At 40.9% G+C, this 26104-nt stretch overlaps 1 protein-coding gene across 2 annotated transcripts in view; it reads left to right on the forward strand.

Moving 5' to 3' along the window:
* Positions 1–5997, forward strand: part of PKIB (cAMP-dependent protein kinase inhibitor beta) — a 74710-nt gene extending 68713 nt beyond the window's left edge. For both annotated transcript variants that reach the window (XM_079779658.1, XM_079779659.1), the window contains exons 2-3: positions 1517–1693; positions 5233–5997. In XM_079779658.1, the coding sequence (XP_079635784.1) occupies positions 1525–1693; positions 5233–5300 (237 nt within the window). In that variant the 5' untranslated portion in view covers positions 1517–1524 and the 3' untranslated portion in view covers positions 5301–5997. The remainder of the gene's footprint in view (positions 1–1516; positions 1694–5232) is intronic.
* Positions 5998–26104: the final 20107 nt, after the last annotated feature.

Below are 26104 nucleotides of genomic sequence, written 5' to 3' on the forward strand. Positions count from 1 at the left end.
AAACTCAATGCGCATGCTCTGGGCCAAAAAGAGTTGCATTTTTAATATCAAATGCACATATTTTGTGACTGTTTCCCTTCATTTTCAGCATTTCCTGAATTGAAGCTCGCTGATTGGAAAGGGCTCTCCTCATGAACAGTTGGATTTGCTTTGTGTATATAGGCCAATGTTCACAAATTTCTATCCTCAAGTGCCACAAATGATTATCTCCATCCTTTGGTTGATACTCAGCACATTCTGTGTTGTTATCTGTGCTTGCATGTTTACCTTCTTTCTTCCCTTTGAGAGTGCAAGTCCCCTAAAAAGAGAGAATGTATCATTCCTCTGTCCTCTCGATGCCCAGCTGAGAGCCTAACACTTAATAGCTTCTCAATAAATTGTTCCTGCTCCTGCTGCGTTTGCGATACTGTTCGTTGTTGACTTCTTAGGAAAGATTCATTAGGATGCATCATATGAGAACATTTTAACGGTTGCCAGATGGGAGGAGAGTTGCGGGGGGGGGGGGGGGTGAAAAAGGAGAAGGGATTAAGAAGTACAAATTATAGTTACAAAATAGTCATGGGGATGTAATGTACACCATAGGAAATATAGTCAATATTGTAATAACTATATATGATGTCAGATGAATACTGGACTTACCAGGGGGGGATCACATTATAAATATATAATCATGTGGTTGTACACCATGAACTAATATGTTACTGTATGTTAACTGTTAATTAAACATTTTTTTAAAGGTGAAAAAAGAAAACATCATATGAAATAGTTTTAGAACAAGCAATATCTGCTACCTCTCTCCCTGTATAGTGAGTGATCTCTTGAGAATCTTTTTGTAGAGACCAACGATTGCTGGGAAGATGAAGGATGCTTTAGGAAAGCACTAGGAATTACCGTATCCATTTGAAGGCAAGAAAAGATAAAACGAGTCCTCCTCTCCCCAACAGAACATGCGGCATTGAAAATTAGGTCTGAGAAGAGCACAGAGAGAAATACACAGCTGTCACTGAGGGTGGGGGGTGGGGGGGAGCCTTTGAGATAAAGTTGAATTCCTTATTTCTAAAGAGCAGGAACAGCATGTATTTTGTTTGCTCCTCACAGATTATAGTGATTTGGTTTTAGGCTGAACAAACACTCAAAGCAAATCCTGGCAGGCAGAGTCTGTTTGGGAGTGGCCAAACAAGTCAGTGTTCATTTCCTTCCCAGCCCCCTTGGGCTGATCCTTCCATAGAAAAGCAGAACAAAAGGCAAGAGATTGCTGCACCCTAAAACATCCAAGTGGCTCTTTTGGCTCGGGGTTATTTTTAGCAATCTGGCTCGCTCTGAGAACTTCCTGCTCTATTCTGTGCAGATGGAAACTCTGGGACCAGAACAGTAGACATAGATGCAGAGTGGGAGCAGTGATTAGATTCCCCAAGCCGGTTGTGTTTTTGAGCAAGCCATGCCTTTCAGTCACCATTGTGAGTGTTTACCTCGGAACAGGCGCATCCTCTCCTTCACGTGCACATTCTATTTGTAGATGTGGCTATGAGGACAGATTCACCGGAAATGACTGATGTGGAGCTCGGGGTCGACAATTTTGCATCTTCAGCAAGGGCAGGCCGCCGGAATGCCGTCCCAGACATCCAGGGTTCAGCTGGGACAGGTGGGACTTCCGAGTTGCCCCTCAAACTGGAGACCCTCTCCATAAAGGAAGGTAACAGTAAATTTCTCTTAAAATCAGCAGCACTTCTCTCTGAACCAATTCTTTCCTCTGCAAGTCTCCCTGTTAAGTGCTGGTTTCTCCTACTGTTTACTAACACCTTTCATCTTTTGTGTTTATGGTCAAGTAGATTTTTCAGGCTTTCCGAAAGTGGACAATTTCATCTTTTTGCCTCATGGTGTTTTGTATGTGGAAACTGAGCATTTATGTATTCATTGGATGTGTATTGTCATACACAGTGCTGGTGATTGGGAGTAAAAGGACAGCACATATTATCCTTTCCCTCAAGGAGCTTACAAAATTGATTGAGATGTACTCAGAAAGAACATAATTTCTCTTCTGCCACCCACTGACAAATCACTTTAGGAGCCTCTGCTTCACGGCACTAATTTTTTAAAATATATTTTTATTGATTTCAGAGAGGAAGGGAGAGGGAGAGAGGGATGGAAACATCGATGATGACAGAGAATCATTGATTGGCTACCTCCCGCACACCCCACACTAGGGATCCAGCCCGCAACCAGGGCATGTGCCTGACTGGGAATAGAACCTTGACCTCCTGGCTCATAGGTCAAAACTCAACCACTGAGTGAGTCACGTCGGCCAGGCTCACTGCAGTATTCCATAAGCTTAGCTATTTCTCTTAGAGGAAGTTTATTATCAACTAGAGATGAGATCTTTAAGGCATTTGTATAAAAGGTGATCAGACTTCAACCAGTAGTTGAATTAAGAAAAAAAAAAAAGAGCTGTCAAGCAAATGAAGGAAAATTTTGGGTCTTTCTCCCCATGGATTACATATAGCCCATATAGCTTTTGCAGAGTTTAGTTTTCTGGGACTAAATGTAATAATAATTTCAATAAAGGTCTTTAAAAGTCCCTTCATTTGAAAACATTCAAAGTGGTTAAAGATAATTTCAGTTCCAAGTCTTTACCAAAATGCCTGTGCCATGTGCCCCATTTTATTTTTTTATTCCTTTTTTGTATTGAATTTATTGGGGTGACATTGTTTAATAAAACCATGTAGGTTTCAAGTGTACAATTCTATAGCACATCATCTGCATACGGCATTGGCGCTCACTACTCAAATCAAAATCTCTTTCCGCCACCATTTGTTTCCCCCATACCCTCTCCCGCCTCCCTCACCCCACTTTCCCTCTGGCTATCACCACACTGTGGTCTGTGTCTATATGTGTGTTTTTTTCTTCTTCTTAATCTCTTCACCTTTTTTTACCCAGCCTCCCAACCATCCCCCCTCTGACAGCTGTCAGTATGTTCTCTATATCTATGCTTCTGTTTCCATTTTGTTGGTTAGTTTAATTTTGTTCATTACATTCCACATATGAATGAAATCATATGGTACTTGTCTTTCTCTGACTAGCTTATTTCACTTAGCATAATGCTCTCCAGGCCCATCTATGCTATCACAAAAGGTAAGATTTCTTTCTTTTCACAGCCATGTAGTATTCCACTGTGCAAATGTGCCACAACTTTTGTACCCAATCATCTATTGCTTCCAAATCCTCACTATTGTTAATAGCACTGCAATGAACATAAATGTGCATATATTATTTCAAATTAGTGTTTCAGGTTTCTTCGGATATATTTCCAGAAGTGGAATCCCTGGGTCGTCCCATTTTAGATGTCAAGGTAGACTTCTGTGTGTGTGTGTGTGTGTGTGTGTGTGTGTGTGTGTGTGTGTGTGTGTAAAAATGTATTCCCGGTGAGAGTGAAGAATGAGAGAGCTAGAAGCTTCTTCACCTCTACCCCATTAATGGGAGCCCCAGAGAAGGCTCTTAGTTCTTTCCCTCAGGAGGTTATTTACTACCTGGTAAAGTTACAAATGTTCCTGCTTTGATTCCCATGAAATAAACATGCCATTGTTAGGCCAGGGGCCGTAGACAGATCCTGGAGTCCCATGGCTACCTCACTTTTTTCCAAAGGTCATTGCATTTCTCAAATGGGACACTATAAGTAAAAGTTACAAAGTATAAACATAAGCCCTGGCCAGTGTGGCTCAGTTGGTTGGGTGTCATTCTGTACATGGGAAGGTTGCTGGTTGCACATTCCCTGGTTTTCGGCTCAATCAGGAGGCAGCCGATTGATGTTTCTCTCCTACATGGATGTTTCTCTCTCTGCCTCTTCCTTCCTCTCTCTCTCTGAAACTAAATAAAAAAATCTTTTTTAAAAAAGTATACACATAAACAAAAAGTATACACATAAGATGAAAAAAAGATGAAAGAAATAAAAATAAAAGAAATAAAGCATATATAATGTTTTTTGGCTTTTTAAGTTTGAAAATGCCATATATAATAGACCTCCCTTATCCACAGGGGATATGTTCTAAGACTCCCAATAGATGCCTGAAACCGCAGATATTACCAAACCCTGCATATACTATGTTTTCTCCTATATATACATACCTACAGTAAAGTTTAATTTATAAATTAGGCACAGTAACAGAATAACAACAATGATAATAATAAAATAAAACAATTATAACAATATACTGGAATAAAATTATGTGGATGGCTTTGGGGCCATTTTAAGTAAAATAAGGGTCACTTAAACACAAACACTGCAAAATTGCAACAGTCCATCTGATAACCAAGACAGCTACCACATAACCAACGGGTGGGAAGTGTATGTGTACAGCCTGGAGACATTGGACAAAGGGATGACTCATGTCCCAGGTGGAACGGAGCAGGATGGCATGAGATTTCATCACAATTACTCAGAACAGTGTGCAATTTAAAACTTATGAATGTTTATATCTGGAATTTTCCATTTAATATTTTTGGACCATGGTAACTAAAACCGCAGAAAGTGAAACCATGGATAAGGGGGGACAACTGTATGATTATCAGAACATGATGTAGCTGTTGAATGGCCATCCCCAACTAATGAGGTAGAAAAGTTACTTGTTAATATAAAAGGTCTAATTAAAGTTTATAAACACACACACACACACACACACACACACACACACACACACACACCAAAATACATGTTGATATTACTCAGTTAAGGAAAAGAAAGCTAATATACTGGAAGAGAGTTAGTAGTCTTCATCATTTTATATTCTGATCACCAGAGAAGCTATTATCTGAAAGAATATTGCTACTATTTTTATATGATTCGTTAAATCGTTTTGAAATAAAGTCAAGGGCATCAACTAAGAAACTTAAAAGTACTAAAAATACAGTCAACATGTAACACCAGGTATTAAAGAATACTCAAAAGGAAACGCATTTACAGAGGTAGATGGCATAGACAATGTTTTATTAACAGAGCTATAAATAAGTGGATTTAAGGCCTATTTTCTTTTTAATTATCTAAGTACAAATATTATTGTTTAAAAAGTAATAGTTTCCAATTGCTAATCAAAAAAAAAGTTGGGGTCTGACTTTTCTTTGTGTAGTTTTCATGTCTGGACTGATGGCAAAGTATGTCGTAATCAAGTAGAAAATGACTAGGGTGCATAAAGGGAAATCTTAATATATTACACATATGAATGAAAATTATTTATTTTTTAGATGTAAAAAAGAAAGATGAAGGAAAAACACAAGACCAATCGGAAAAGCCCCCAAATGAAGGAAAATGAAGGCTCACAACCTATCAAGAGTGCTGAATTTCTGCAAGGTGAAAGACTTTAGTGGTTCTGCTTTCCTGAGATGTTCGATCCGGTAGTAACCATGGTAACACTGCAGCCCTAAGCAACATGTGTGTACTAGATAATTTTGTTGTGATGCTACTCACTTGGATTGCAACCATGAGGTCCCATGTAGGTCATTAAAAGGCAGATTACATCCAAATTGCACCCAAGGAAAAGATTAAGAATGTATGGTCATTTAAATACATATCATTGTCTATAAACCCAATAAAAACCCACTATTCTCTTTTAGACTTATTTAGCCAGATGTGTTTTTAATTCTGTTTTTATGGTAGTAGATAAAACATTTAAACCAAACACTACTAATGTATGGAATTTGGAGGAATTTGTTGGGTTTTGTTTTTTTTTGGTTTGGATGTTTGCTTTGGTAAGAAGGAATAATAGGTCAAAACCACAAGGATAGAATGTTTGTTTTTAACTAAAATTTTTTGGTCCCAAACCCTAAAAAGATTTGGAGGAAAAGTATAAACCTGACAACCTAAATATCTCCAGGATGTTTTTGTCTGATATACATTGCTTCTAGTCTATGTATACTGTGATTTTTCATGTGGACTCTTAAGATGCAAAATTTGTGATAAATTGTTTATATGTAATATGCCTATTAAATGAATTTTATTATCTTCCTTAACTTGGGTGTGTGTATGTGTATGTTTTTATTTAATGTGAATTATGCAAAAATACTTTATTAGTTGCTTTATAGTCTTTTCTTATTCTTAGGGCTTTTGTGTATATATGACTTGTTTCTAAAGTAATTTTCTCAGGAATGCAGACTTTAATTTTTATATCTGTCCTAAAATAGGTAACATAAGAGTAGGCATTTAAATATTTGAAGAATGAGGTGGGTATAAATAGCAAAATACTTGCTTTTAATATATATTTAAGTATGTTTTAAAATAAACAAAACCAAAGCCTTAGTAAATGTTGATTTATTAGACATTTTAGGAAAAGAATAGAATTCTGAATTTTAAAAAATTTACCAATAAATTATTTTTATTTTCAGACATATATGCATGATGTTTTACCTTATTTGATTGTAACTTAGGCCATGTCTGTATACAGTAATCAAATAAACTCTTTCACTCTTAAATCTGTTACCCACACAAGTCTCCTTCATTTTTATCTTCTAAAGTATACCAGGTGAAAAATGACAATACATTTTTTAAATTTTTTGACAACATATTTTAAAAGAGGAAATTAATAGTCTTTGTGATATAAAACACCTACTGATTATTATTTATGAAGTTTATATTTATACTAGAAGCCTGATGCACGAAGATTCGTGCTAGAATGGGCTTTCCTTTCCCTGGCTGCCGGCACCGCCTTTCCACTCCGGCCCAGCCCCTTTCCGCTCAGGCCTGGGAGCTGCCTCTTTCTGCTTTGGCCCCTCCTTCCCACACTGCCAGAGGCCCTCAGAGACTGGGAGTGGGGCAGATTAACCGCCATCTTTGTTGGGTTAATTTGCATATCACTCCTGATTGGCTGGTGGCGTAGTGGAGGTATGGTCAATTTACATGTTTGTCTATTATTAGGTAAGATCTAAAATACACCAAAAGGGTAGATTTCAAAGAACCTGATTGTTTTAAATTCTCAAATACAATTTTTTCTTTATAAATTAATTAAAAGTACTATTTTAGGTGTAGCACTTATTTAATATTCAATAAAACATATTTTAGCCATTAAAATTATATTTCTGAGTTGTTTAATAACACAATATTATATAAGGTACTCCAAACAATTTATACTTGGTACACATTTTAAATGATTATAAAGTCAGTGTTTATTAAGATACAGTTCACTTTCAAAATTTAGAAGAATCTACAGAAATGGATACATTTTTTTATCAATGCCTGTTTTCAAACTGATGACTGTTCTGGTCCAGGCACTGCTGAAAACAGGAAGCAATGGAATCACAAACATCAAGAATCATTTCTTGTGGTATTTGTGCACTCTCACTTCGTCAACGGTGGCCAGTTTTATACTGTAAACTTTATCTTTTATGTATCCCCATAAAAAAGTCTAGTGCATACATTTTCTTTGCTCAAAGCTTAGTCTGGCTTCAGCCTTTATTTCAAATCAGTTAAACCCGAAAAGGAGTGAAAATTAAGTGAGTTATCAGCTGTTAAAGTGTGTATGCATGTTTTTGGGACACCCTGTGTAGCCATTATAAAGATGGGTGAGAGTAGAACAGTGGTTTTCATCCTGGGGGAAGGGGCACTTTTGCCTCCTCAAGGACATTGGGCAGTGCCTGGATACATTTGGGGCTGCCATCAGCAGGAGAGTGGGCTGGGGAGAGAGGGTGCTACTGGCATCTAGTGGGCAGAGGCCAGGGGTGCTGCTAAACTGCTAAGCATCCTCAGTCCTACAGGGCAGACTCTTAAAGCAAAGAATGATCTGGCCATGTGTGTCCGTGGTGCTGTGGCTGGGAAACCCCGGAGTACAGTTTCACCAGTAAGCACATGAATTTTGGATTCAGATGGTCGGGGTTTGAATTCTAGCTCCGCTGCTCACAACCTGTGTGATCTTGGTCAGTTTACATCATGTCTCTCTGTCTCAGTGTACTCCTCTTGGAATGGCATTAACAATAGTGCGTATGTATGTATAGGGCTAGTGGAAGTAGTAAACAAGACAGTACAGCAGGACCTCAAATAAGGTGGTTTTGTTGCAATGTTGGTGAAGAGAAAAAGAATTCAATTCCAGGCCAGGGCCACTGCCTGTGTGGAGTTTTCTCTGGGTACTCCCGCTTCCTCCCACCCCCCGAAGGAAAGCACATTAGGTGAATTGAGTGTCTACCTTGTCCCACTCTGAGTGTGTGTGCCTGGCCCTGCGATGGGGCGTGTTGTCTAGGGTTGGTTCCCACCTTGTGCCCTGAGCTGCTGGGATAGGCTCCAGCCACCTGCAACCCTGACCTAGAACAAGCGAGTTGGAAAATAATTCTTACTTGTTTCAATTACTATTGGTTAGGTTTACGTATCACTCACATTTATTTCAATGTTTAATGTGAAAAGTGTTTTGGGTCTTGATATAGAAGTTTGGTGATATGTTTGTGACCAGAAATATGCCATTAAGAACGTTACTCTTGTTTCTATCAATTAGCCTAGGCCCTAGGGGTTTTGGTGGTGTTACACAGTTTCACTTAAAATTGCGGTTTCCTAGAATCTATTGATGGATGATGTTAAGTGGGGACTTACTGTGTATGTAAAACACTCGACTAATTCCGGGCAAAGAACAATTCAATAAATATTAGCTGTCATCACCATCATTTTTTATTCCAGATGCTTTTGCCATTATTCTCTGATAGTGAAGGTGGTGGGCAGCTGAATTTGTCCATTTGGCTGTCTTCTACCTTCCTCTGCAGTTTCACAAACATTCCCAATTCTTGGTGCTGGGAGAGGACACTATGATAGAAATCGACAATTCATGGTAATTACTACATTAGTGCCAATTCAGTCATGCTAATGAGCTGCTGACATCCTTTAACGATGAGTCACTCACTAGTGTTATGACAGTTACTGCAACAAAACAATTTTGTGTCAGTATCTAAATGAGTAACTTCTTCCATGAAAATGTGAAGAAAAAAAAGCAACCCATCTCTTGGGTCACAGTATTATTGGGTGCTTATCTCTCGTTTAGAAGCCAGAAATGAAGCCATGTTCTTCCTCATTATTGCTAGTGATGACATACATTCTGAGAGCTGTATATGCTAAATCACTTATTCATCACAATGCACACATAAATGCCCCATCATATACATATTTATAAGTATTTGTACAATACAGAGGGTATCAAGCTTGTTGAATATTTGCCAACAGATTTTTTTTTTCTGAGAAGGAATTCAGACAAAGAACAAGAGATCAATAGTTGAAAGACAAAGTTGAATCCATCTATCAATTTTTTAAAAATCAAGCTCTTTGGGGGAATGCATAGTAAAGTATTTTGTCATAGCAAGTAGACACTTTCAACAAAGCTACCCAGGTGGGGCTCATTAAGGAAAGTCTCCATGCCCATTTCTCCATTTTCTTTTTACAAACCTCTTGCTGTATTTAGTGGCTGTAAAGTCTTAATTAGTACTGTAAGATAAACCAAGACAAAAGGGGACAATTACACAGCTGTCTGGAAACTTGATGCTATGCAAAAGAGAAGAGAGAAGAAACAAAAAGAAACTGGTTTGTGTCATGTGCCCAAAGATATTTTTGTGATCTGGCTGCAAAGATTTGAACCTCTTTAGAATGTGAGTGACTGCAGGGGGAGGCAAAAGGAAATGGTGCATTTGCTTCAGTTTTGCTAGCTCAGGGGATTGGGCAGCTTGGGTAGGTGATGAAGAAAGAGAGAACAAGAGGAAGAATTACCAAAGCACACTAACCTGATGCCTTATCGGTGGAAACTGACTCCTCAAGTTCAAATTACAGCTTTGCCCTTTGCTCTCATGACTTTGGTTATTTTACTCTATGCTTCAACTTCTTCAATGTGCAAAATGGTGAATTGCTACGGAAATTAAATTAGTGAACACTGATAAATTGCTAAGGAAAGTGCCTGATACATAGCAAAAGTTATTATTATTAATTTTCTGAGAATAAAGGGTGGTGATGACTTTAAGGTGAATGTCCTACATTTGTTGATTTTTTTCCATGTTATTTGCCAATAACGTTTTCTGTGTCATTTTTCTATGGATTTTCCTTCTATTCCTTTTCTTTCTTTTCTTTCCACAAGCAGCAACTGCTTAGCTAAAACTAGGATTGATTAATGAGAGTGGGTTTTTCTCCCCGAGTTATTGATGACAACTCTAAGAACGAAAATCTGCAGCTATTTAAAATATAACAAAGGGCTAAGGCAAGGTTCTGTTGCTACCTGTTAAAAACCTAGAATGGATTTCTTACTGAGCACACCAATAGGAATAATTTTATTATTATAGCCACACTTTGTGTGACTGGTGATTACTCAGCACCCTCGTGGATCCTTTGAAGCTTCATAATAATAATCATACAAGATAGTTGTTAATGTTTCTCATTTTGTTAGGGGCAAAAATAGGATATTGGGGGACTAGCTTTGGTTATGGGAAATATTAATCATGCTCTGTTAACCATGATTGCCTTGTGTTGGTTAAAGAAAGGACATTCTGACCTGGCTGGGAGTTTACGCCCCCAGGACCTGGGAGTCATTCTTGTACCTGGGAGTCAACCTTGGACCTAGGAATCAACCTTGGAACCATTCTCATTGAAGAACTGCCTATTATCATGGAAAGATTAACAACCTTGTTGCCCAAACAATGGAGTCCCACCCCAGCCTCCTACTTTCCCATGTAATCCCTACTTCCCCATGTAATCCTTGTCCTACCCTATATAAGCAGCTGGCTTATGGGGGGCTGCAGAGCAGATTTTTGTGAATGACCTAATGATCTCCCATAATGCCAGCAGTATTGGAATAAATACTCATATATGATTCAACTGTGTCTCTGCTTAATTGGCTCAAGTAGTGACCGGCAGCACGAACCCATTGATTGTCCAGTTACAACTTTACAGTTGAAGAAAATGGATTTAGGTATCGCCTTTCAGAATTCACTCAAGAAAGTGGCAACCGTCATCTGAGACAGGGTCCTCAGATCCAGGACATGCTCTGCCTCACCTGCACCAAAAGGCCCTCTGCCCCAAACCATCACATCTATGAGCTTTGTTTTTGTAGATTTTTAATATTTCAATTTTTATTGAATTTATTAGGGTGGCATCCTATCTAATAAAAGAGCAATATGCAAATTAACCATCACTCTGCTACACCCACAAGCCACGCCTGCCAGCCAATCAGGAGCAAGTATGAAAATTAACCCAACCAAGATGGCTACAGCCACAGAGCAAGCAGGAGGCTTGGGTTTCCTTAGCAATGGAGGAAGCCAAGCTTTTCGCCTGCCCTGGCCTGCCTTGGCCTCCGCTTAAGGCTACAAAGTTTCAATCATAGAAGATTAATAAATCCCAGATACCAAGGCCTCCCTTTGGGTCCTCGGGGGGTGTGGCCAACCTGCAAACCACCACAGGCCCCTCACGCTGGCTGCCCCATGCCCCAAGGGAACCCCCACCCTGATCTGGGACACCCTTCAGGGCAAACCAGCCAGCCCCCACTAGGCCTCTAGCCTCTCCAATAAAAGAGCAATATGCAAATTGACCATCACTCCAACACACAAGATGATTGCCCCCATGTGGTCAAAGATGGCTGCTCCCATGTGGACACAAGATGGGCACCACAAGATGGCCAGCAGGAGAGAGCAGTTGGGAGGGACCAGGCCTGCAAGGGAGGGCAGTTGGGGCAATCAAGCCTGCAGGGGAGGGCAGTTAGGGGTGACCAGGCTGGCAGAGAAGGGAAGTTGGGGACGACTGGCCCTGTAAGGAAGGGCACTTGAGGGGGACCCAGGCCTGCAGGGGAGGGCAGCTGGGGGGAGGGGGGCAGGACTGCAGGGGAGGGCAGTTAGGGGTGACCAGGTTGGCAGGGGAGCAGTTAGGCATCAATCAGGCTGGCAGGAGAGTGGTTAGGGGGTGATCAGGCTGGCAGGCAGAAGCAGTTAGGGGCAATCAGGAAGGCAGGCAGGCGAGCAGTTGGGAGCCAGCAGTCCTGGATTGTGAGAGGGATGTCCGACTGCCTGATCCTACTGGGATCAGGCCTAAATGGGCAGTCAGACATCCCTCGAGGGGTCCCAGATTGGAGAGGGTGCAGGTGGGCTGAGGGACACCCCCCACCATGCACGAATTTTGTGCACTGAGCCTCTAGTTGTTTAATAAAATTATATATATTTCAGGTGTACAATTCTATAATACATCATCTATATATGGTATTGTGTGTTTGTTAGGGGCAAAAATAGAATATTGGGGGCTAGATATGGTTATGGAAAATATTAATCATGCTCTGTTAACCATGATTGAACTTGTGTTGGTTAAAGAAAGAACATTCTAACCTGGCTGGGAGTTGTACGCCCCCGGGACCTGGGAGTCAACCTTGGACCTGGGAGGCAATCTGGGACCCGGGAGTCCACCTTGGAATGTGGTCCAGCCTTATTCAAGATTGATTATCATGGAAAGATTAACATCCTATTTGCCCAAACAGTGGAGTCCCACCCTGGCCTGCTTTGCCTACTTCCCATGCCTATAATCCCTACTTCCCCATGTAATCTTTGTCCTCCCCTGTATTAGCAGCTGGTTTATGGGGGCCTACAGAGCAGATTTTTGTGGATGACTGCTCTCCCATACTGCCAGCAGTATTGGAATAAATGCTCATATATGATTCAACCCTGTCTCTGCTGAATTGTCTCAAGTAGTGACAGGCAGCCCGGACCCATTAGTTGTTCCATTTCATGTTCACTATCCGAAGTCAAGTTTCCTTCCGTCACCATTTACCCCCCTTTACCCTCTTCTACTAGCCCTTTCTGTTTCCCTCTGATAAATCACCATACTGTACTATTGTCTATGTCTATACAGTTCTTTTTTTTTTTAATTAATCCCTTCATTTTTTTCTCCCAGGCCTCCAACCCCCTCCCCTCTAACAGTTGTCAGTCTGTTTTATCTATGATTCTGTTTCTATTTTGTTTGTTAGTTTATTTTGTTCACTAGATTTCACATATGAGTGAAATTATGCTACTTGTCTTTTTCTGACTGGCTTATTTCAGTTGTTAAATTTGTCTGGATTCCACGGAAAATAAAGTTTTATATAGGCAGGATACCATATAAGCTATTACAAGGCATTTGTATCTTTGCAGAGCAATTTTATTTGTTTGTTTGTGTTTTTTTTTCATTCATTCACTCATATTTTTACCTTATTCCAGAAAAGATTTTCTCTGGTGAGTACAATTTGCCATTAACTTGCAGGACCCTGAAGGAATGGCAAAGTGGTGGGAGCCCGTGGATCCCCTGGGTGGGAGACGGTATCCAGAAGTGAGGCAAAGGGGATGGAAGCTGAACTGGAAAGAAGAGATGCCACCCCCAAGCTTGACTCCTTTCACATCGGTCCGGGTCCTGGCCGTGGCTGTGAAAAGGGCTCACTGACATTCTGTGGGAAACACGAAATGAATTAACTATAAATACCTTAAAAGGAGGGTCACATAGGCAAACATAATACCTTTTGTTCCATGTACTACAGAGGTCGAATATTACAGAGGTCAATACTGTTTGGCAGTACTGATTAGCAGAGAAGTACCGGAAGTACTAGATGGAGATTGCCTCTTCTTCTCAAAGCAAGAAACCAGAAAACAGTCTTGCCCCCCACTTACAGTATATGAAGTTGACTTCGGCACCTCTGTGAAGGCTCTCATAGTGCTTTAGACACACTAGACATTCAAATATTCCTGTTTTATAATAAAATTCCCACCTAAGTTAAATTTCTATTAGTAGAAGGGATTTGCTTTTTAAATATTTCCTTAATTGGATATTGTAGAGAATAATAATAATAATAATAATAATAATAATAATAATAATAATAAAACACCAGGAGACTCTCAGTCAATAAATGTGGATTTTGGCCTAAATTTAACCTAACCTGACTATGTGCCTTTGGGTAAATTGTTTCCCTCTTTAGTTTTCATTTTCGAGATTTACTCAAAATCGACACTAGGTGGTGCTGGCATTACACTTCTTACTGACATCCCCCAAAGTCAAATTTAATCAGATTTCTTGTTTCCAATTTGTTTGTTTTTTCAAACTTTATTGTTGAAAGTATTACATATGTCCGCTTTTCCCCCCATTGACTTCTTCTAATATGCCCCCACGTTCGCCCCAGGCCTTCACCACCCTATTGCTGTGTCCATGGTTATGCATCTATGCATACAAGTTCTTTGGTTGATCTCTTCCCACCCACCCACCCTCCCCTATCTTCCCTCTGAGATTCCACAGTCTGTTTTGCTTTACCAGTTCTGCTAGATGTGTTGACCAGGGTTATTGTAAAAAACAAATAAAAGAAACACAAACTATAGTATTTCAAGCACAATTTTTCTGAGAGGCTACTGTATGGAAAGGAAATTGTAATAGAAAGTGATAAAAAGTGTGTTAATCTTTGGCTTTTGATTATTTAGAATACCCTAGACTCTTAGGCCAGAAAAGAGAGTGCTCTAATGCATTTTTAAAATACATTTCTTAGGAATGCAAAGATAGAATGTTTACTTCCATGTGACAAAGAGTTCTTTTTTCTGTATAGCAGGGTCGACCGAATTTCTTTCCTATTTTAATTTAAAATAGTCATGCGCAAATCATTAAAATCAAGTTAAAAACAATTCTGAACTTTCTACAATCTTAGATTTAAAATTGGCCTTTGATGGTTCTCAGTTTAAAAGTACTCTTTTCCATTGTGACCTTGAGACTTTGAAAAGCCCCCTCCCCCCCCTGCACCTTGAGCCCAAGTAAATGGTATGTGAATGTATAGCTTTATTCTTGATTTAATTTAAATACCTCCGATCATTTAACAGTTTCCCCTTTCACTTTGGAGAAAGACGGGTCTCATGAAAACAGAATGGGGGTTAGCTAAGTGATTATTCCTGGTCTTCCAAGGGCAGGAATATAAAATAGGGAAAACGGTTCCCACAAATCCTGCTGTTCGTTGTGTGGGAAAGTGGAGTACACAAAGGAGATGCCGGCCAAGTAGTCTTGGCAAAGTACCTGTTGGGGGCAAGAGGTCCTGAGCACAGCTTCTCCTATCTCTGGAGTGCTGTCACTGGACAAGAAGTCCTGTATTCAGTGATGGACCACATGTGGGTGAGTAGGGAGGGGGAGGGAATAATGCTTAATATGCACTAATGGCTAACACTTAATATGCATTAAAGACGGTTCAGTGCTGAATGTGTTATTTATTTAGCCTCACAAAAGCCCTACACATGGGAACACAGGCCCAGAGAAGTCTTTGCCCAAGATTGAATCAAGAATCTGTGCTTTTAACCATTAACCTATATTATCCTATCTAATAAAGAGGGAATATGCTAATTTACTGTCACGCCCTCACAAAGATGGAAGGGCCCACAGCCAATAAGGAGGGAATATGTGAATTGACTGCCATGCCCTCAAAGATGGTGGCGCCCAGTCCCCTCAGCCCCGCCAGGGTGGCAGGTGCACGGCACAGCCGGGCCCGCCCCCAGGTGGGTCCAGGAGCTCCGCGCGCCTGCCTCTGGAGTCCCCCAGTCCCTTCAGCCCCCCCCAGCCATCCAGGGCCGGCTTGAGGCGCAGGCAAGCCTCGGATGGCAGCTGCCCAGCTACCCAGGGCCGCCCAAGGCTCAGGTAACCAGGGCCGGCCGAGGCTTGTGCTGCCAGCAGTGGCCCCAGCAGAGGTGTGATGGGGTGTCGCCTTCCCCTGATCTCCGGGTCGCCTCCCACCCCCGAGGGCTCCCAGACTGTGAGAGGGGGCAGGCCAAGCTGAGGGACCTCCCCCCTCCAGTGTATGAATTTTCATGCACTGGGCCTCTAGTCTCCCTAAATAAGAGCAAATGCTTCTACAGTGACTACTGGATACCAGATACTGATACTGTGATATGTGTTTTACCCATATTAATTCTTTTAATTCTCACAACCCCATGAGGTAGGTATTATTGTCCTCATTTTACAGCTGAGAAAACTGAGGTACAGATCAGTTAAAAGGTTAAGGGTGATGGAAGTTGAGTGTGTAATTAAAGATAAGACTGAAATAAAGTCCATTTGAAAGATACACAGCAGGTGTGGGTTTCAGCTCTGACCTCCTCCCCTTCTCCTTTTCCTGGAGGTTCTCTTACTTCCATTGATGGCCCCCTCCAGACTGCCCCGAGCCTCACTGCCTCTCTTTGGTGGCTTTGGTCTAAGCAGGAATGAGCTTCTTCTCTTGGTGCTTCTTGTCAAGGGTGGGATTTAAACAACAAAAAAAGAACAACAAGGCACGAAATACAGAGGGAGAACAGGAAACTAACTTCCTCTGCACTGAGCCCTAAACCCTGAGATACGGCCACTTTAGCAACAAGGTTCTGGGGCAAATTCACTGAAGCCTGCCTGCTTCTCAGCACCATCCTGCCCTCCAGGGGTGCATCTCTCTACCTCTCTTCAGCCCCTCCAACCCCCCCCCCCCCCCAGCCACGGCCTTGGACTCCTCAGTAAATGTTTGTTCCCTCTCCTTTAATTAACAACGTGAAGTCCACTCTTCCAGTGACAACACCTGCCTCCCTACAGCAATGGGTATTTAGATGCTTGGTCAGGAGATAGTGTGAGAGGGAGGTTGCTCCACCAAAGGTCAAAGACCCAGGGAGATAACGTGTTAGCTCACCTGTTAGCAGGAAACAAGGCCAAGTGGCCTGATGGTTCTGTCACTAGTGGTGACAGAAAACCCAAAAGAAGAAAGAGTGTTGTTGGTTATTTCCCCCATTTACAGGATCTTTTAAAATAAAAGGCATTTTTTTTTATTTCTTGGGACTTTGGTTTTCTGATGTGTAGAATGACATTACTGAAAAATCCTCTTAAATCTACCTGATTCTGATAGTCTCTGATTTTTGGACTAATTTTAAGAGATACTTTGAGAGAATAAAATTGAGAGAATAAAACTAGTAGCATAGGTACAAATTCTTATTTTATTTTGTTTGTTTTGTTTTTAATATATTTTTATTGATTTCAGAGAGGAAGGGAGAGGGAGAGAGAGATAGGAACATCAAAGATGAGAGAGAATCGTTGATTAACTGTCACCTGCATGCCCCTTACTGGGGATCGAGCCCGAAACCCAGGCATGTGCCCCTGACTGGAATCAAACCCAGGACCCTTCAGTCTGCAGGCCAATGTTCTACTCACTAAGCCAAATCGGCTAGGGTAAACAACTTTAAAACAAACAAAACAGCCCTAGCCGGTTTGGTTCGGTGGATAGAGTGTCAGCCTGCAGACTGAAGGGTCCCAGGTTTGATTCCCATTTAAGGGCACATGCCAGGGTTATGGGCTCAATCCCCAGTGGGGGGCCTGCAGGAGGTGGCCAATCAATGATTCTCTCTCATCTTTGATGTTCCCATCTCTCTCTCCCTCTCCCTTCCTCTCTGAAATCAATATAAAAAAAAAAAGTTTAAAAAAAATTTTTTTAAAAAGTTGTTTTCTGTGCTACTTATTTCAGTTTCCCAGCTAAGAAGAAACAGACTGGACATTGTGTGTGCAGTCTTCACAAATGCATCATCAACAAGTGGGTGGCAATATAAATTCTCAGTATTAAGTTGAAGAAATGATCAGAATCTGTACGGCAAGTAATGCAATATAAACCTTTCACTTACTCAACTTAATTAAAGTGTGTTGTCTCCTAATGCTGTCCTCACTCTCCTCTCCCTGCTTCTCCAAGAGGTAGAAATAGGCAGCTCTGCCTGACCGGTTTGGCTCAGTGGATAGAGCGTCAGCCTGCGGACTGAAGGGTCCTGGGTTCGATTCCGGTCAAGGGCATGTACCTTGGTTGCGGGCACATCCCCAGTTGGGGGTGTGCAGGAGGCAGCTGATCGATGTTTCTCTCATTGATGTTTCTAACTCTATCCCTTCCTCTCTGTAAAAAAATCAATAAAATATATTTTTAAAAAAAAGAAAAGAAAGAAATAGGCAGCTCCACCCTGACACCTGTCCGACCCCCAAATGTCCTGAAACACCATGTTATACTTGGTAAGGAGTCACCCCATCTCAGTGGTCAGTGACCATAAGGACATTTCTCTCCCGTATGAGTCTCATCCCTCGAAATAATCTTCTTGTTCCTCTCCATCTCATCATGTCCTTATTCTTAGTGGCTCTGGAGTTACCACATTTGAGGTCTTCTGGAAACAATGGTCAGAAAAGGGAGGAAGGGAAACTACCGTGGCTGCCTCTCTGGGTGCTCTCGCAGAGTATCTGCTTCCTCCCTGAATACAGGCCCAGCCGCAGGTGATGGACTATTAGTGAGACCGAGGAAGCATTTCAGATTGGACTAAGGGGCTGAGAGGAGGCAGATAGGCCCCAGGCATATTCGGAAAGAAATGGGCTGGTGTGGTTGGCATTAAGGTGCTGAGAGAAGTAGAGGGAGATATGGCAAGTAAGACAGAAATGAGATTCAGAATAGATTCTAGAGACTTGGGAAAGGTAGGGGAAGGCATCTGGACCTCATCTGTAGGCAATAAGAAGGCTTGAAAAAAATGGTTTTGAGTAGTGAAGCAATGAGATTCAGTCCATCCAACATCTATAGATTTTTAAGTTATATAAATGAAAATATTTCATATCTTAATCATAGTCAATAAATGAGAAATGGGTGGCACCTAACAAAAATTAGCCAACTCCATCAAAAAGATCTTCACATCAGAGAACAAGGTCTGGATGCTGTGAGAAAGCCCAATCCATACAAATGACTGGTCAACATTCACACATTCCCCTTCCAGAACACTTGATGTGTTTCTTGCATATCTGACTGACCTTTGTTGGTAATCTGCTAACAAAAATGGTCTTGCCTCAGATAAACTTTCTTCACTCTTTCTGTTTTGTTTGTTTTAGTGTTGTTTAAGAAATAACATTTCAAATGCCTTCAGTGTTCAGAGAAGCAGGTGGATGTGGAAATTAGAATTTGAACCACTTTGTCTCTATCACTAAGACATCTGCATTTTAATAAGCTAGTTTTTAACCATTTTAACAACAATGCTCTGGTAGCATAAATGAGCAGAATTTCCACAGTCACCAAGGATTGCCTGTTGATTTTTTAAGAAGGGACAAATCAGTAACCAGGGAGTAGCTGACAGGCCAACTTTAAAGGCAAGTATTTGTTTTGATACCTTTCCTAAGGGGAAAAAATAATTAATAGAAGAAAAGATGCTAACGGCGAACGGCACCAGATGTTACTGGTTGAGTTAGACCTCGGTCCTTGAGTTCAGCTAAGAAAGAATTCAGAATCAAGAACTCAAATACAAGCAAAAGTTTATTTAGAAGGTCACAGGTGTGGAAGAAGTGAGCCAGCTGGGCTGTGTAGACTCAGGATTCAAGTTACAGAGGCGAAAGAAGGGCCCTTGGAGCTTAGAAAAAAACAAAGGCACACACCTTTCGGGAATAAAGGGGGAGAAAAGGCCCAGGCATGCTCAAGAGAGGGAGGGAGAGAGGGAGTGCACTGGGTCCTTGTCTTAAGGATTTCCAAAGGCGGGGACTTTAGGGGAGGATTCAGGGAAGGATTGAGATGCAATAGCCATCAGCTTTCCAGGTGTGTCCTGCCGGAGTCCTGGTCTCTATGATGGGTTGGTGATAGGGGAGAGGGTCGTTAGTTATTGCACCTGATGTCTGTCAGCTGTGGTGTTGCTTCATTTGGTTTTACTGTGTTTTTTTTCTGGGCTTGGAGCTAAAACACAACTAAGGCCTAGATGTTAACTTTAGTTTGACCAAAACACTGTCTCTGTGGTCAGCAGACCCAAGGCTTTGTTCTTAAGATTGTTTGATGTGGGCCAGAACCTCACTGTCCTGAGGGCTTAATGCTTAAGGAAGTGGTTGTCCAAGGGCTTGTATGGGAGTCATATGATGCTATTCTCTGGCCCCCTTGCTCCTCCTCTGAGGGGGTCTACCACATGCCTAGCAACACGCCAGGGAAGAAAGGTAAGGGCAGGGTCTGAACTGCATGACCAGCAATATGAAAGGTCTGGGGGTCTAAACCATATGAGTAATGATATGCTAGGGGAGGAAAGGTCACCCTGGGGGTGAGGTCCCACCTTACAATATTTGTTTTCCCAGTTTTGCTCATTGCTAGGCACCCAAAACTTTCCACTCTGGTGACCTTCTGTACTTGGCTTATCATTTCTACTCTGCTTATATCTGTCTAACTGCCCTACAACAAGCATGTCAAACTTGCGGCCCGTGGGCCACATGCGGCCCACAACGAATATTTTTTTCGTCCCAGAAAAAATGACTGATTACTATAACTGTGTTGCATTCATTTCCCTGACGTGCCTTAGGCGCAGGCACAACATTTCTCTCCACTAATACTGGCAGCAAATATTCTAGCAGCCGATTGCCACGTCATTAGTCTTGGACTGACTTGTTTGGTGTGAGCAACAGGAAATATTTCACTTTCGGAGAACAAGAAAAATAGGTTTATTTGCATTATGCTTATTAATTTGTGCAGTTATTCAATGTCTGGTAAGTTAATGTTCAAGAAAAAATATTAATTTTTATTAAAATGTTCTATTATTTTATGTTAACCATTACTCATTTACTTCAGCCCTTTGTATTCAGCATGTCTCTATCAAAATAAATCTATGTTTCTATGAAAATTGAAGCTTTTGATTTTTTTTGCGGCCCACATAAACCTAAACCTTGTTTATTTGGCCCGTGTTAGCCTTTGAGTTTGACATGCTTGGCCTACACTAACAAAGAGACTAAGAGAGAAAAGCAAAAGGAGAAGAAATACTAAAGATAATGTATAGAGATAAATGTGAGGAGGAATGGGTATTAGAAAATAAGGGGAACATATTAGCCAATCTAGAAAAATAGAAAGTGAGAGAAAAAATACAACTACAGATTTTTCACCAAATGGTTGCCTAGTAAACTTGACTAGGAGTAGTTCTCTCTCTCTACTGAACCGTTGTTGAAGAACACTGTATTAGAGTCTGCTGGCTCTACCACTATCAACTGTTTCAGACATATTGGTTGTGAGCACCATATTTTCCATATCACGCTTTTCCCCTCACAGTAGAAGTGTTTGATTTCACCAATTTTGGAGAGTTAATAGGAGTGGATCAGTAAGATTGAAACAGGCATGCTGAAGTTTTTGAAAAGTCAAATTAGTCTAGGGTGGCACATTAGTATGTGCAATATTGAGTAACAAACCGTGGAAAGAGTAAATTAGGAAGCAGCTCAAAGTCCATTTGGCAATGTGAGACCATCTTTACAGTGTGACAATATGCCATTGAAAACCATTTTTCCGACATTAAGTTGGAGGGAACCAAGATGGCGGCATAGTTAAACAACTAATCTGCTGCCTCACACAACAATTTCAAAAATACAACTAAAAGACAAAACTTCTACCACCCAGAACCACGGGAAAGCTGGCTGAGTGGTAGATTTACAACTAAGGAGAGAAAGGAGCACAAACGCTGAAAAGCTGAGGTATGAAGGCACGCGAAGCGGGCTGGCGGCGGGCGACTGGGTGCGCGGCTTTTCTTCAACCCAAAGGGAGACAAGCTCCCGATCACTCTGAAATCCAGTTTCTGGGGACACGCGGGGGACCCAGACTCCTACGGGGTGAAGCTGGACTCTCGGCCATCGGGTCGGAAAGTGAGAGTGACTTTTTTGCAGAGGTGCGCCCAGCAATCATTGTTTTACAGCGCTGGAGCGCGGGGCGCAGGGACTTGGAAACGTGGAAAGGCAGAGACGGCTGACGCCAGCCATCGCCGTTGGCCACGCCCTAGCCTAGTGACGCCCTGAGACCCCGCCCAGCCCTGAGACCCCGCCCAGCCCTGAGACCCCGCCCCGCACATTCTACAAACCCGCCCAGGCTCCACACAGCGGCTTTTGCATATAAATGGCCTGTTCTGTGGCAGCTCAACCAAATTAACTGCAGCTCCAGTCAGACTGCTCCAAAACCGCCCAAGCAAAGGAGGAGAAAACTAGTTCTTGCTGTAGCTCCTGCTGGGGGACACACAGTACACAAGGGTACACCAAGAGTGTCCACCTCAAGTAACTGGGAGGCTGACCCATTGAACCAATAGGACATCTAGTACACAAAACTACCCTACCAATTCAGGGAAGCAGAGAAAATGAGAAGGCAAGGAAACAGATCACAAACCAAAGAAATGGAGGAGAACAAGCGACTGGACATAGAGTTCAAAACCACGGTTATAAGGTTTTTCAAGAATTTCATGGAAAAGGCCGATAAATTCAATGAGACCCTCGAGGATATGAAAAAGGACCAACTAGAAATTAAACATACACTGACTGAGATAAAAAATATTATACAGAGACCCAACAGCAGACTAGAGGATCGCAAGAATCAACTCAAAGATTTGGAATACAAAGAGGCCAAGGACACTCCTCCAGAGAAGCATGAAGAGAAAAGAATTCAGAAAGTTGAAGATAGTGTAAGAAGCCTCTGGGACAACTTCAAGCGAACCAACATCAGAATTATGGGGGTACTAGAAGAAGAGAGAGAGCAAGATGCTGAAAACCTATTTGAAGAAATAATGAACGAAAACTTCCCCCACCTGATGAAAGAAATAGACTTACAAGTCCAGGAAGCGCACAGAACCCCAAACAAAAGGAATCCAAAGAGGACCACACCAAGACACATCATAATTAAAATGCCAAGGGCAAAAGACAAAGAGAGAATCTTACAAGCAGCAAGAGAAAAACAGTTAGTTACCTACAAGGGAGCTCCCATACGATTATCAGCTAATTTCTCAACAGAAACCATGCAGGCCAGACGGGAGTGGCAAGAAATATTCAAAGTGATGAATAGCAACAACCTACAACCAAGACTACTCTACCCAGCAAAGCTATCATTCAGAATTGAAGGTCAGATAAAGAGCTTCACAGATAAGAAAAAGCTAAAGGAGTTCATCACCACCAAACCAGTATTATATGAAATGCTGAAAGGTATTCTTTAAAAAGAGGAAAAAGAAGAAGAAAGATAAAAATTATGAACAACAAATACATATCTATCAACAAGTGAATCTAAAAGTCAAGTGAATTAAAAATCTGAGGAACAGAATAAACTGGTGAACTTAATAGAATCAGAGGCATAGAATGGGAGTGGATTGATAATTCTGAGGGGGAAAGGGGTGTCTGTGTGGGGAGTATGGGAAGAGACTGGACAAAAATCATATACCTATGGATAAGGACAGCGGGGGGGGAGGTAAGGGCAGAGGGGGGGGTGGGAACTGGGTGGTGGGGAGATATGGGGGGAAAAAGGAGAAACAATTGTAATCTGAACAATAAAGATTCATTAAAAAAAAAAACATTTTTCCACGTAAAGAGCTTGTACACTTGGGGTCATGTAGTGCAGAGGCAAAAGAAATTTTACATTACAAAGCAATTTTTTTATCTTCCATTTTCATGCAGTTCCTGTGGATTCTATTATCACTGTTTTCCCTTTAATCAAAGAATTTTAAAGAACAAAGAACATTAAAAAATGCTTGACTGCTCCCATTTGAATTTGTCTTTCTTATAATTTTCTGATTTTATAGAAAATTATAATATTACATTTTTATAAATAAACCTATTTCTATGCACATCTTTGGCAAAATTCTTGTTCTGTGAGTGTGTGTGTGTGTGTGTGTGTGTGTGTTTAAAGTGGTGTGGAAGGGGGAGGGGACGGGGGCAACAGGATTTAGAGAGATTATTATTCAGAATGAGTAGTAAAGCAATGAGATGATAGCTATCAAACTCCATTATTTTTCTCATACCATCTCTTTTTCCTTAAAAAAAAAAAAAAAGTAAGTTAAGCGTGTGAGAATTTGTGCCATTGTTTGGAAACATACTTTGGTTATAGCACTCTATTTTCCTTTCACATTAACACAGACTTTCTATAAGGGAAAACCATATTCTAATCTGTGGGATAGGATGAATCATAAATCATAAATATTTATGCTTATAGATAACAAATTAGAAAGGCATAGCATAAGACAACAACAACAAAATCTTTACCCTTTGGCAAATGTTTGGATTTCCTCCTTTGAATTCATTTTGTCAATCATTTACTACTCCTTACTTTCATCTAGCATAGAACAAAATAAAATCTAAGAAGTTCACAGCAAGACTAGTAGCAAAGCAAATATAATACTCAACCTTTGGCCACCTATCTGGACTAAGGCCAAGATTTTTTCCAAAATAGGAATAGGGCAGAGAAAGCCAAGAAACGTATGGTGGATTTTTGTCCTGGTTATATTTATTTATTTTACTGGATCTAAGTAACATTGAAAAAAAAGTCAAGTATACATATTATAGCTCATATATTTTAAACCACTTAGGCATAGTTTATGTATGTATGTATATATTTTATAGGTCTTGATGTTTTAATTGAGCAAGACAATCACACATTTTAATTCTAATAACTCTTACAAAAGAGCAAAAAAAAATAATCTAGTTCAAGAATAAAGATTATAATAAAACAAATAATTTTTAAAATTCCAATCGAATTTTTATTATAATAGACAAATATGCAAATCGACCGCACCTTCGCTACGCCAAGCCACGCCCATCAACCACGCCCACCAGGAAACCGTTGCAGGGACGCTGGGTTCGGCCAAGCCCAAGGCCAGGAAAGCCGCCCGAGGCTTTCCCGGCCTTGGGCACCAGCGGGGAGCCTGCATGGATCGCAGGAAACCACTGGGGGTCGGCTCCTGCGATCCTTAGCAGGGATGTTGGGTGCGGCTGAGCCCAAGGCCACCGCCCGGGGCCAAGCCCCGACCCTGAAAGAAGGCAGAAGGCTACGGCCACAGCCAAGGCCTGGGTCCCCGGTGCCGGCAGAAAACTGGTGCAGGCAGCCAGGTGAATGAAGGTCTATTGCACGAATCTTCGTGCAAACGGGCTACTAGTGTTAATATAATATATTTCGTAGCTACTGCCTTCCCAGTTATATCTGGAGATTAGCAATTAGCTGAGTTTGTGACCTTGATTCTACTCAAATATTACATGAGGAAACTGACCAAAATGCTCTTCTAATCATTTTATTCCAAAAAAATTCTGTATGCACTACTATGTAAAAAAGAATTTCTTATATAAAAACAAAGGAAAGATCAAAATTGAGGGAAATATTGACAATTGCTTAGACAAATAAAACAATAAGAATAGCATTAGTATTTAGATCAAAAAGTAAATACGGGACAACACCAGACAATAGTTCACAAAGGAGGAAAAACAAATGTTTGAAAAAATAATAAGAGAATGTGAACAAAATACAAATTTAATTTTTGACTGTTGAATTAGCCAAGATAAAGTAATACGCATGTACGTTAAGAGCATGAGCTCTGCAGCAGACAAATTTGATGGGAATTGCAGTATCTCTCACAGACTGCAAGCCTTGGGCAAGCCTCCACTTTCCCAGTGTAGACTGGGAATAACCTTAGCATTTAGCCATAGGGTGATTAATGATGATTTAAACAAGATTACTTTAATGTGCTTAGCACAGTGCCTAGCACAGATTAAGAGTTTAATCTTAACAAATTATTGTTGCTCTCATGCTGGTGAAAATGTACAGTGACACACATCTTAATAAGCAATTTGGCTAATGTATTGATGAAATATTAAGTAGTCCTTACCATGCTTTCAATCGTTTTTAATAACACTGGAAAATGGATCTAGCAGTCCCAGTTTGGAAACCACAATGAATCCAGTGTTCTAGATTGTCCCTTTAGCAAAAGCTGTTAACATCAATGTTCGTTAAAGGATATGTTTTCTATCACCATCGCATAATAAATTCTGCATGTAATTTTGAAAATTTGAACATGAGATCCTATTCATGGAAATAAAGAAATGTATTTTTCAGAGGTATAACAATTTTTTTAAATTGTGTCTAAAACTCCTAGCTATATAGTTTCAAAAGCACAACTACTTGAAAATTAATGCTTAAATTCAATAAACTTATTTATTTGCAAAAATATTAATATTTTCCACTAGTCAAATAACTATTATTTAACCACATTGCTTTTTAAATATGGAATTCTTAGAGAATCTTCTAGTGTATTTAATACTAGAGGCCTGGTGCACAAAATTTGTGAACTCGGGGGTCCCTCAGCCCGGCCTGCGCCCTCTCACAGTCTGGGAGCCCTTGGGGAATGTCCAACTGACAGCTTAGGCCCACTCCAGTGG

The sequence above is a fragment of the Cnephaeus nilssonii genome (assembly GCF_951640355.1).
Source record: "Cnephaeus nilssonii genome assembly, chromosome: 9".
NCBI classification, from domain to species: Eukaryota; Metazoa; Chordata; class Mammalia; order Chiroptera; family Vespertilionidae; genus Cnephaeus; species Cnephaeus nilssonii.